Genomic DNA, 12,853 nt, shown 5'->3' with positions numbered 1-12,853 from the left:
AATGAAGCGGGGGAAAAGCAGACTTGGATCTTATCTGCAATGTTTAATTTCTTATATTATGAAAAACCTGAAACAAAACTGGAAAACGTTAATATTTGTTAATTTTTGGTGACAGGTATGCAAACGTTTGTTTCATTATCTGCACTTTGGGGATAAAAATAAAATTTTCAAAAATTAAAAAAAAGCAACGCTGGCAGGAGTTCAGTCATGGTGATTTAAAAAAAAAAAAAAAGCACTGAGGTGCCTGGTGGGTACGGAAAGAAGACTCTCGCTGGTTCTACCTTAGTTTGTCAGTTTGGGATTCGCAGTTAAGAACACCTGATGCATATCTCACCGGACCCGAACCCTGGTTAGCCCTCTGACGGTGAAAGAGAGCAGGCGGGGTTTCGTCTTGTTTTTGTTTTTTTCCGGCTCTGGGTCCCGGGGCCGCACTGCCCGCGGCGGATTATGCAATCAGGAGAAACCCTCCAGCCCCGAGGACTGGGGCGGATTCTGGGAAGCGCGTGTTGGGTTCCGTAACTGTGGGAAAGACTCCGCTTGGTCCTAGAGCGATACGTGTTCTCAGGGCGTGTGACCCCGTCGCCGCTGATGTGCCCCGAAGAGAAAGGCTGTGACACAGCGGTCCGGACGCTGTGGTGTCAAACTCGGCTCAGGTTTGCAGTCGCAGCTCGTGATGTGAATGTCTTCGACACAAAACGGAACCTTAAGTTTTAGTAACAAAAAAGAGATCGGGACTTTCCCGATTGTAGGTTGCATATATGGGGGGTACGCGCGCCCGCCTTTCCACCCGTCCCGATGTAGACCCGCGAATCTAGGAGATCGGCCTGAGCCGGGCGGTTCACCGTTTATACTCGCCTCGCTTACATCTGTTTCAACACAAGTAGGCTTTCTAGAGCGGCACCGCGCGCGGCCCTGGGGGTCACGCCGCGTGCGGGGCCTGCGAGGGCGGCGTCTGCCGAGCGCCGCACCAGAGCTGTTCTCCCTCACGCTCGTGTGTACCGGGAGTTTCTACGTCGCTAGCGAGCGATTCTGAAAATTAAATCGGATTCGCTTTCTCGGGCTCTGCTCTGGCTCTGCGAGAGCTACGCTGTGGTATTAAAGACATCCAGCATGTTCAGAAAGGGCTCTTACTTTTCTTAATACTATCCGTACATTCTATTTAACCAATGTAGTGTTTATGTGTCTGTCCGTCTTTCTCTCTCTCTCTCTCTTTTTCCTTAAACTAGCGGGACAGAAAGTGCCGAAAAGCCCTACAGGGAAATATTTACTCGGACGTTTGTTTAAACGAGCTCGTCAGTATCTCACGCTCCTCCTTTCTGATCCGCCCAAGGGCCCGGGCGGTCGAGGCACTTTGTCCTCCCTCGGCCACCGTCCGCAGCGCGGCGGGCGGTATTTTGTCCGCCGCGCGCCGCCGTACGGGATATCAGTCACCGAGTTCCAGGCCGCCGGAGCGTGGGGCTTGCGGGAGCCGGCTGGCGTTGCCGGCACCATGGAGTCGCCTCTCAGCCCGGGCCTCTCTCACCGAGCCGAGGAGGATTGGGGTGAGTGGCAGCTGCGAACGGGCCGCTGCCGGCCGTGGGGTTCTTCCTCCTGACGCGCACTTGTGGAGGCAGGTGTGGGCGAACTCTGCCCCGGGAGCCGGGGCTCGCCCGTCGCTTCCGTCCGCGGTCCTCCCTGGGAGGGTCTCGCCGAACCCGTCGGTTTCGGCCCGGGTAGCAGCGAGCGTGAAATGTTGTCTGATTGAAATTATTATCGTTCTTCAGCGTTTCCGCTGGGAAAGTACGAGATGATCGTTGTGGGGGGCTGGAAAGGGCGTAGGTAAGAAGCAGAGGGCAGGAGGACTGTGACCACCCCAAGGCTCTAAGCTGTTTTCTCGGTGTGGGGTGTGGGCGGTGATTGCCGTGAAGTGTGTCTGTCGGGAGTGTGTCTGTGGGAGAGAATGGGAGTGTATACGGTGATCTTCGTGTCGCAGCTGCCACTGTTGGTCTAGGCTGATGTCCATTTTGGCAGAGAACCAAAGCACCAGACCTTGGGCCCCCGACGACCTAGACCTAGTACTTGAAGACTGATGTAATCCTTACTGCCTTCCAGAAACAGCTCTAGTTTTGTTGTTGTTGTTGTTGTTGTTTGTTGTCTTAAAAATTTGCCTCCTGTATTTTTGTTCGGCTTTATGGTCAGGAAGAGTGGAAGGCAATGCAGTGCGACTCAGAGTGGGGAAACTTCCTCATCTAGGTGTTTAGAGGAACCTTTTATTCTTCTCTTTGTTGTGGGATGTAATACTAATGCTGGTCTCGAGCTTCAGTGAGAATTTAGGATTGCATAGGTCGGGTGGGCCCTGTAGTTGAGCCTATGCCATTCACCTATTTTGGAACTTTTGGGGATGACCCGGGCTGATGCTCAGCTTTCCCCCTTGGACCATCATTCTGAGAAGCAAAGTGCAATCTCAATTCTATTTATTGACCTGAAGTCCTCGTTTGACTTTCTAAGGACAGAACTTTTCTACAATTATGTGACATGAGAAATTTATTTCAGTCGTTGGTGGATTTCCTAGCAGTTGTTGGAAGGACTGTAGACTGTCAATTTCAAGTGTGTTTTCCTGTGCCAGATAGAGTGGTCGTGGTGGTTACCCTTTATCTAGGACTTCATTTGTGTCAGGTGTGCCGCAGAGCTTCTACACGCATTATCTTCTTCAATCCTCTCAACAGCGCAAGAAGTTAATACTAATTTACAGATGAGAAAACTGAGGCTGAGGGAGAGTGGTCAGTCTTCTAGCCTGTGAGGGGCACAGGCAGGATCAGAACCAGTTTGTCTACCTCCAAAGCCTGTGCTCTTAGTCATTATTCCGTAATGCTTTCCTTAATTATTTCTGCAGATGTGATTCTTCCCAAGACCATCCCCCCCACAGTTATTAATAAATCTACATTAAAGTGTCAGGTGGTTACGTTTTTTTTTCAGCTAGTCAGCTGTTACATTTTCATGATCTTTTTTTTTTTTTTTAAGATTTTATTTATTTATTCGACAGACAGAGATCACAAGCAGGCAGAGAAACAGGCAGAGAGAGAAAGGAGGAAGCAGCCTCCCTGCTCGCTCGGGGCTCGATCCCAGAACCCTGGGACCATGACCTGAGCTGAAGGCAGAGGCTTTAACCCACTGAGCCACCCAGGCACCCCTCATGATATTTCTTAAACTGCTACTGTGGGGCACTTTCTTGAAGCATTATTTTGTCTTTTGATACTCAAGCTGCATTTTCCTGATTAACCTGATAAATTGATGCGTAAATTGACGAATAGTCCTAATGTTCATTGACAGAGCATTCAGTTCTTTGTAGTCATTTCACTGAGTTAACTCAGGTATCCTGCCCTGCTCCTCCCTGAATGTGTTCATTTCCCATTGTTTTCCAGGCTTCTCTTTTCAGACTGTTGACAGTCTTCTCCTGGTTGCACACTTTAATTCTGATTTGTTAGGTAGTCAGTAAGTAGGATCGATTTCACAGGCACAAAAGTGAAACACTACCGTCTGCTGCTGTTTTTCAGTAGAATATGGATTCATTTTCTGGGAATTGCCATCTTGAGGATCCAAAGACGTCACTGATTTATCTGATTTTTTTTTTTTAAGATTTTATTTATTTATTTAATAGAGAGAGAGAGTACAAGCAGGGGAGTGGCAGGGAGAGAGAGAAGCAGGCTCCTGTAGAGCAGGGAGCCTGATGTGGAGCTCCATCACAGCACCCTGGGGATCATGGCTGAGCCCAGTGCAGATCCTTAACCTACTGAGCCCCCCAGACGCCCCCAACTTTTTTTTTTTAATGTTAGAAGGTGGCCAGTGATATTTAAAAATTTAGAGTATATAATTAGTACTTGTCACTCTCATAACTTTGAATAATTAAATAAAGTGATTAGGTCAGAACAGTGTGGTGGGAGGGGCTTTTCCCCTCTAACTTGGGTAGTGACATTTAGAGCAGTGTCTGCAAATATTTTCTGTAGAGGTCCGGATAGTAAGTTTTTTAGGTTTTGTGGTTCTGTGGTCTCTGTTGCAGCTACTCACCTCTGCTGTTACAATGCAGAAGCAGCCATAGGCAGCGTCAGCTGAACATGGAGATGAGGAAGACTGTGTTCCCATACAACCTTATTTATGACACTGAACTCTGAATTTCATGTAATTACTTTATTTTATTCTGTTTTAAGATTTTTACACTTATTTTTAAGTAATTTCTACTTTCAACGTGAGGCTTGAACTCTGAGATCAAGAGTTGCAAGGTCTGCTGGCTGAGGCAGGCAGGTGCCCCCTGAATTTCATATAATTATTTTTAATAGTAAGTTTCTTTTTAGTACAGTTTTAGATTTACAGAATAATGGAGCAGACAGTACATAGAGTTCTATTTATACTCTCCTTGCCATTTTCCTTATTGCTAACATCTTGCATTAATGTAGTAAATTGAACCATTATTGATCCAAGATGATTAACTGAAGTCCATAGTTTATGTTAAGATTCCTTCTGTGTTGTACCTTTTGTGGGTTTGACAGATACCTAATATCATGTATATACAGTATCTCACAGAATAGTTTCTTGTATCTAAAAAATCCCCTGTGCTGTACTTGTTCATCCCTCCCTCTCTCCTCCTGGGCCCTCTACCTAGTCTGCCTAGTTTTGCCTTTTCCAGAATGTCATATAGTTGGAATCATACAGTAGGTAGCTTTTTCCACTTAGCAACATGCATTTAAGATCCATCTATGATTTTTCATGGCTTGATGGCTTTTTTTTTTTTTTTTTTAAAGCACTGCATATTGTTCCATTGTATGGATATACTACAGTGTATCAGTCTCTCAGCCTGCCATAACAAATTACCGAGGACTGGGTGGTTAAAACAACAGAAATTTATTTTCTGACAGTTCTGAAGGCTAGAAGTCTGAGATCAGGTGCCAGTATGGTCTAAGTTCTGGTGAAGGCTCTCTTCCTGACTTGTGGATGGCTGCCTTTTCACTGTGTCTTCACAGGGTAGAGGCATGAGAGTTGAAAGAGAGGGGAGAGGGGTGAAGGGAGAGAGAGGAGCAGAGGAGGGGGGATGGGGAAGGGTATCTCTCTCCCTCCTCCTGTAAGGCCACAGTTCTATCTGATTAGAGCCCCACTCTTTTTTTTTTTTTTTTTTTTTAAATTAACATATAATGTCTTATTTGCCCCAGGGGTACAGGTCTTGAATCATGAGGCTTACACATTTCCTAGCACTCACCATAGCGCATACCCTCCCCAATGTCCATCGCCCAGCCACCCTATCCCTGCCCCCCCACCCCCAGCAAGCTTCAGTTTGTTTCCTGAGATTAAGAGTCTCTTATGGATTCTCTCCCTCCGGATCCCATTTTGTTTCATTTTTTTCCCTCCCTACTCTCCACGGTCCCCTTCCCCTCCCCCCATCAGATTCCTCATATCAGAGAGATTCTTATAGTTGTCTTTTTCTGACTTACTTCGCTTAGTGTAATATAGGGCCCCAATCTTACATTGTCATTTAATCTTATTTACCTCCTAAAGATCACCCTGTCTCTGGGTGCAGTCACCCTGGGGGGCATGGCATGTAAATGGAGAGGGGGGAACACAACGCAGTATGTTTATGCATGTATATATCAAAGGATCTCTTGGTTGCTTTAAAATACTGGCAGCTACACATAAAGCTGCCATGTTCATGTGCAGCTTTTTGTGTGGACATGTTTTCAAATCATTTGGGTAAATACCAAGAAGCATAATTGCTGTATCGTATGGTAAGAGCATATTTAGTTTTGAAAGAAAGTTCCAAACTGTTTTCCTAAATGGTTGTACTGTTTTGCTTTCCCATTAGCAGTGAATGAATGTTCTTGTTGCTCCATATCCTCACCAGCATTTGATTTTGCCAGTGTTCGGATTTGAGCCATTCCAATAAGTGTTGTTGGTCTGGTTTTTTTTTTTTTTTAAGATTTGTTTATTTTAGAGAGCGCGTGTGTGAGTGCGGGCGGGGAGGAGAGAGAGAGAATCTTCAGTAGACTCCCCATTGAGCCCGAAGCCCCACATGGGACTCAATCTCATGACCCTGAGATCATGACTGAAATCAAGAGTTCGTCACCCAACTGACTGAGCTACCCAGGCACGCCACCTTGTTGGGTTTTGTTTGTTTGTTTTAAGATGTTATTAATTTATTTGGCAGAGAGAGAGAGCGAGCCAGAGGGACAGCACAAAAGTAGGACCTGCAGGCAGAGGGAGAGGGAGAGGGAGAAGCAGGCTCCCTAGTGAGCAGGGGGCTGGGTCCTGGGGCTCGGTCCCAGGACTCTGGGATCAGGATCTGAACTGAAGGCAGACACCTAACAGACTGAGCCACCCAGGTGCCCCCCTGATTTTTGTTTTAATTTGCAGTGCCGTCATAACCTGTGATGTGGAGCATGTGTTCAAATGCTTATTTGTCACCTGCAAGTCTTTCCTCTCCTTCCCTTCCTCCCTGTCTCAACTTTGTATAGAAATGATCTTTTGCCACATGTAAGGTATATGTACCAAGATCAGAAGCTTCTATCTGCTTCTGTGGTTTCTTTTATATCTTCCGTCTCTTCTGTGAAAGTTGGCCTTCTGGCACTGACCGCAGCCTGACTCCCTGGTGGGTGCTGCTTTCTCCGAAGTCTTGGTGAATGGTGGCCATTTTGATTCTCATATCCTTTTTGCCATTTGGGCCTCTAAAGGTGGGATATAGTTAACTTTCTTGTTTTTCTTTCATTTTTTTAAAAAAGATTTTATTTATTTATTTGATAGATATCACAAGTAGGCAGAGAGGCAGGCAGAGAAAGAGGGGGACGTAGGCTCCCTGCTGAGCAGAGAGCCTGATGCGGGGCTCAGTCCCCGGACCCTGAGATCATGACTTGAGCCAAAGGTAGAGGCTTAACCCACTGAGCCACCCAGGCGCCCCAACTTTCTTGTTTTTCGCTGCTGCTTTCAGCTCATTCTCCTTTCATTCTCCCTAAGAAACATCCAGTTTGAGTCTCACATTTTCACGACGTGCTGTGCCACCCATCCCTGTTACATCCCTGTTGCTTGTTTGTCACCTGTTACAGTCAGTCATCTGCTCTTTCCTGGTTCATTCTCCCTCACTGTTGAGAAATTCTAGCTCTTAGCTTACTGTCACTTTTCTCCAACATTCCTTCCTTGGCTGATTTCAGATCCTCAGAGGATACTTCAGATACCGTGACCTCTCGTGTCTCCGGCCTCCTCCCCACCAGTGGTCTGGCCTTCCACCCTGTTCAGCCATTTACTCCCCTGGTCGCAGGCTGAAACCCTGTCAGTGCTGCTAACAGTTTCAGTTTCAACAGCCCCCACTCCGACCACCACCTCCTGTCTTACCAGCTCACTCCCTTTTGCTTCCGTCAATCCCTGCGGTCCTGCTGGGACGCTGCCATCTTTTCCCTGTGCCCTGTTTTCTCCATGTCATCACTTCCCCCTTACGCAGTTCAGGTCCATCGGCACTCACTGCAGCTTCCCTCGCTCACACTCACAGTACCTTGTCTCTCGTTCTGTAGTCCTCTCTTGGCTGAGCCACGAGCTTGGTTAAATCTAACAGATTGATGATAGTAACCCGAAACAGGCCTCCCGGTGTGGCCTGGCGGATCATATTTGCCTGGATCTCATTCTCCCACTTCGATGGTTGTTTGTATCAACTTCCTTCTCTCTTCAAACCTCTTTCACCTCCTCCCCCTTCCTTTGAATCGGAAGAGAGCTACCACAGTCTCCCACTACCTCATCCACCACTTACCAGTATATTTACGTTCTCTTGTTGGGAACCAGTGGCTTCTCGCTGGAGCCCCTAGTGCTGTAGATCCCTCCTCCTCAGTCTAAGAGTGTTGCGCAACACTTCTTCCTTCTGTTCCCTGGATGGCATCACTTCCCTCTCTGCTAGGTCGTCTCCACTGGTCAGTAAACATGTGGTTGTTGGTCCTGTTCAGAATCAAGAAAAAGCCCTCCAAACCTTCTTTGGGTGTTACTTTTTCTTTAGCTACTACTACATTTCTCTTTATTTTACAGCACAATTCTTTTTTTTTTTTTAAAGATTTTATTTATTTATTTGACAGAGAGATCACAAGCAGGCAGAGAGAGAGAGAGGGAAGCAGGTTCCCCGCTGAGCAGAGAACCCGACGCGGGGCTTGATCCCAGGACCCTGAGATCATGATCTGAGCCAAAGGCAGAGGCTTAACCCACTGAGCAACCCAGCTGCTCCTACAGCACAATTCTTAAGAGCAAAAATAAAACCATGTTCACTGACTCCAGTTTCTCCTGTCTCATTGTCAGTGAGCAGCTGGGATCCACCCCTCCACCAAAGCCGCTCGAAGGTCACCACTGACTTCCATTTTGTTAAACCTGGTGGCCATTTCTCATATTAATAAACTGAGAGGAAGTAAATGAATACATGGTCAAGGTCAGGTGGGAAAGCTTGCTGAGAAAGTTAAAAGTAATAGCTCCCATGGTTTACTACTGCAAAGGGACATCTAAATATTGGTTACGTGAGACTGGCAAAGAGGACGTCGGACTAGACAGTGGACTTTAGAGTTGCTTTAGAGGGGACCAGCCCCGAATGTTCGTTAGATATACGTTACTAACCTACTTTCAGTTGTTTTTAAACCACCGAGGTTTTTGTTAAAAAACCACAGCGAATGAAAAGATCACTACAGGATACCCTGTATTTCCCTCATCTAGATTGACCAGGTGTTAGCATTCTGCCCCATTCAGTATTACCCATACTTCCCTCTTTCATCATCTGAAAGGAGGCTACAGATAATACGAAACTCCTAAACATTTCATCATTTACTTCCCGAGAATGAGGAAATAGGTATTTTTAAGCAGCATGAATTCGTACTGATACCTACAGGTCAAAGGCAGTACCACAGGGTTCTTTCTCACCTTCTCACATTATATGCTTACATTTTTTTTTTTCTTTTTCTCTCTCTTTTTTTCCTGAGATAGAGGTTTATTGGGAGAACTTATGTCCAGGGAATCCAGGAGTGCCCGACTGGACAAAGCATTCACTGCTGAGTTACATTTCTTTTCTGTGAAAATCCTGATTCCCAATAATATCCTGTGTTTTTACAGTCTCACTTCAGCTGCTCTGTTGAAAATAGACTCAAGGACGGGCAAGGGTGGAAGCAGGGAGAAGATTTGGAGGCTACTGTAGCAATCCAAGAGAATTGCAGTGGTGGCAGTGGAGGTAATGGCAGTGGTTGGATTATGGAGATATACAAATACATCTACATATACACGTACTTTTTTTTTTTAATTTTATTTTTTTAGAGAAGAGTCAGATCACACGTGAATGGGGATGGGCAGAGGGAGATGTTGAGAGAATTTCCAGCAGACTTCCCGCTGAGCAAAAGCCAATAAACCTATGTTCAGTAATTAATATTTCAGTATTTTATTTTATTTGGAAGTGATCTAGCTAGTCAACAAATACCCATCATTTAACTTATCTTAGTAAACATCAAAATTTCAAGTTACCAAAAAGATTTTGCAGACTTATTATTTTTTTCTTTTTAAATATTTTACTTATTTAAGAGGGAGCAAGAGTGCACATAGGAGTGCAAGTGGGGGTAGGGAGAGAGACAAGCAGACTCCGCACTGAGCACAGAGCCTGATGTGGGTCTTGACCTCGCAACCTGGAGATCACAACCTCAGCTGAAATCAAGAGCTGGACATTTATTTATTTTTAAGGGTTTTATTTATTTATTTGCCAGAGAGAGAGAGAGTGCACAAGGAGCCAGAGCGGCAGGGAGAGGGAAAAGCAGGCTCCCTAGTGAGCAGGGAGCCCAGTGCAGGGCTTGGTTCCAGGACCCTGGGATCATGACCTGTGCTGAAGGCAGACACTTAACCGACTGAGCCATCTAGGTGCCCCACACATATTTTTTATTTAGATGTTTAAATTTTGAACTACTTCCAAAACTAAAGAAAACAGTTGCATACTCTTCACAGAGGTTCCCTGTTAAATTTTATTGCATTTACCTCATTTCTCTTTCATTAGCGTGAGAAAGAGAGATGTGTTGACCCATTATATTTAAATACTACAGTATGTATCCCCTCTTGTAAAGCAAGGATACTCCTGTGTTACTACCATGTCCTCCTTCCATTCAGGAAATAAACACTGACATGTTACCATCCACCTCACAGACACCATTCAGATTTTGTCCTCTTTTTTTTTTTTTTTTTAATTTTTTTTTAATTTTTAGATTTTATTTATTTATTTGACAGAGAGAAATCACAAGTAGATGGAGAGACAGGCAGAGAGAGAGAGAGGGAAGCAGGCTCTCTGCCGAGCAGAGAGCCCGATGCGGGACCCGATCCCAGGACCCTGAGATCATGACCTGAGCCGAAGGCAGTGGCTTAAACCACTGAGCCACCCAGGTGCCCCAGATTTTGTCCTCTGTCTTAATGGCTCTTTTTCCTTTCTTGACGAGAGTCCTACCTGCAAACACACATCACTTTTACTTGTCAGGTCTTAATGTCCTTCAGTCTGGAATGGTTTCTTAGTGTTTTTCTGTCTCTTGTGTCCTTGACAGCCTTAAAGAACACAAGTCTTTTATTCTCTAAGATGACCCTAACCCCGGCTCTATCTGTGGTTTCCTCATGACCAGAATCAGGCCATGCATCCCTGGCAGGAATGCCAGAGAAATCCTACTGTGCTGTTCTCAGTGAATCATTCGGAGGCACACTATGTTGCCCTGTCCCAAGATGAGGTTCATCTTAATCATATCTGCCAGGTTTCACCACTGTAAAGTCACTGTTTCCCCTTTTGTATTTGATTCCTGTATTGGGGGAGATACTCTGACATCACACCAATGTCCTATTCCTTGTTAGACCTCCACCCACCACCCCCAGCCTCCATTGATAGTTCCCGTGTGTATCAACTGCCGCTCTAATGCCGAATGATAATTATCTCTGTCATTCTGTCTGCATTTATTAGTTGACATTGTACTGTAAGAAAGAGCTTTCTCTGTGTATGTGTGTATATGTGTATTTATTTCATTATAGACCCACTGACTCCTGTTTGATTCAGTGGGTTAAAATCTGGTACTCCCATTTTATTTCAATGCTTAGGTTTTTCCCAGTTTGACCAGTGGGAGTTCATTCATATCAGCTCTTTTTTTTTTTTTTTTTTAAGATTTTATTTATTTATTTGACAGAGAGAGAGAGAGAGAGAAATCACAAGTAGGCCGAGAGGCAGGCAGGGCGGGGGGAGCCTGATGTGGGACTCCATCCTAGGACCCTGAGATCATGACCTGAGCTGAAGGCAGAGGCTTAACCCACTGAGCCACCCAGGTGTGCCCCCCCACCTCATATCAGCTCTTTTATTCTTCTGGCATATTCCAATGATTCTCTCAGAATTTCCTTATTTTCTGGCACGAGAAGATTTTCCATTCTTTTTTTTTTTTTTTTAAGATTTTATTTATTTATTTGACAGAGAGAAATCACAAGTAGATGGAGAGGCAGGCAGAGAGAGAGAGAGGGAAGCAGGCTCCCTGCTGAGCAGAGAGCCCGATGCGGGACTCGATCCCAGGACCCCGAGATCATGACCTGAGCCGAAGGCAGCGGCTTAACCCACTGAGCCACCCAGGCGCCCAAGATTTTCCATTCTTATCTTGCACATTCCCTGCTTCAGCTCTGGAATCAGCCAGTTCTCCAAGGAGCTCTTTAATGGACTTTCATTTAGTAGAGGATGGCAGTTAGTACCCAAGATTAGAGCACACAGTATTTTCACTGCTACTGGGATATCACTGTTCTAGGACCTTTGAACCCACAGAACTAGGACACATATGTGTTTGTATCTATATACACAACTATACAGACATCTATGACTCTTCTGTGTACATATATTTGTTAGAAGTGGGCTCATATCAATACTTCCAATGTCAGTCCAACATCTTAGGGTTCTTTTAGGTGCTTTCCTTTCCATGTTGGGCATCCACCCTTTCTTAGACAGTGAGAAACCTGGCTTCAGGTATTTTAGATATATTTGATTTGCTCAATTGTCGAGGTGTTTGTCCAGTGTCATTATGCTTTTAAACACTCAGGCTGCCTCTTCCATCTACTGCTTTGTTCTCCTTCCTACTGCCCCATTTCCTTGGGAGCCTGGGCTTGCTGCCACTGACACTGGACAGACCCTCTCTCATACCATCCCATGTTCTTGGCTACCAGGCACATTGCTGACACATAGAGGTGCTGACACATAGAGCCCCACATCCTCGTCGCCCTGCTTCCTCAGAAGCTGACATCTCAGTGATGGGAAAAATACAGAAGAAAAGGAAAGATGGGAGGGGAAGGAAGAATAGGAAGGAAAGGTAAAAATCCGATTATGGGTATATAGCTTGAAGACAGAACTGATGGGATTTGCTGGTAGTTTGAATATGGAGAGTGAGGAGAAGTAAACAGCGACTCCAACCAGGGTTTTGGCTTGAGCTACTGGGAGAACTGAAGCATGATTAACTGAGGTGAGGACAGAGCAGTAGAGGGTTTGGTGGGGGTGACCAGGAGCTGAGTTTGGGATAAGCTAACTCCGAGACCTCCAAGAGGAGGTGTCCAGAGATGTACTCCGTATATATGTGCATCTTGAGGTACAGGCTGGAGATGTGTATTTGGGAATCCTTGGCATATAGATGCTGTTAAAGCCACGAACTCAGCCGAGATCCCCAAAGGAGTAGAGTAGATAGAAAAGTTTATGCTGATCAGTTTCATGCCACGCGATGAGGAGGAGCCAGCAAGATGGCTGGTGAGTGTGGTAATTTGGAAGCCAAGTGAGGCATGTGTTGCAGTTAATATGAAAGGGTCAGCTCTGTCCAGTGCTTCTTGATAGGTCAAATAAGACCTTGAA

The 12,853-nt window shown here is 45.5% G+C and overlaps 1 protein-coding gene across 4 annotated transcripts in view; it reads left to right on the top strand.

Moving 5' to 3' along the window:
- The first annotated feature begins 551 nt into the window (after positions 1 to 551).
- ATF6 (activating transcription factor 6) overlaps positions 552 to 12,853 on the top strand; it is a 209,569-nt gene continuing 197,267 nt past the window's right edge. The window contains exons 1-2 of one of the 4 annotated variants that reach the window (XM_082704208.1): positions 552 to 745; positions 1,227 to 1,541. In XM_082704208.1, the coding sequence (XP_082560334.1) occupies positions 1,490 to 1,541 (52 nt within the window). In that variant the 5' untranslated portion in view covers positions 552 to 745; positions 1,227 to 1,489. Of the gene's footprint in view, positions 1,542 to 12,853 lie in introns of all 4 variants that reach the window. The other 3 variants (XM_082704205.1, XM_082704207.1, XM_082704206.1) reach the window with 3 other exon arrangements.

Source organism: Mustela nivalis, assembly GCF_964662115.1.
Source record: "Mustela nivalis genome assembly, chromosome: 16".
NCBI lineage: Eukaryota > Metazoa > Chordata > Mammalia > Carnivora > Mustelidae > Mustela > Mustela nivalis.
The sequence above is the reverse complement of the archived record's forward strand: the minus strand, read 5'-3'. Positions and strand labels throughout refer to the sequence as shown.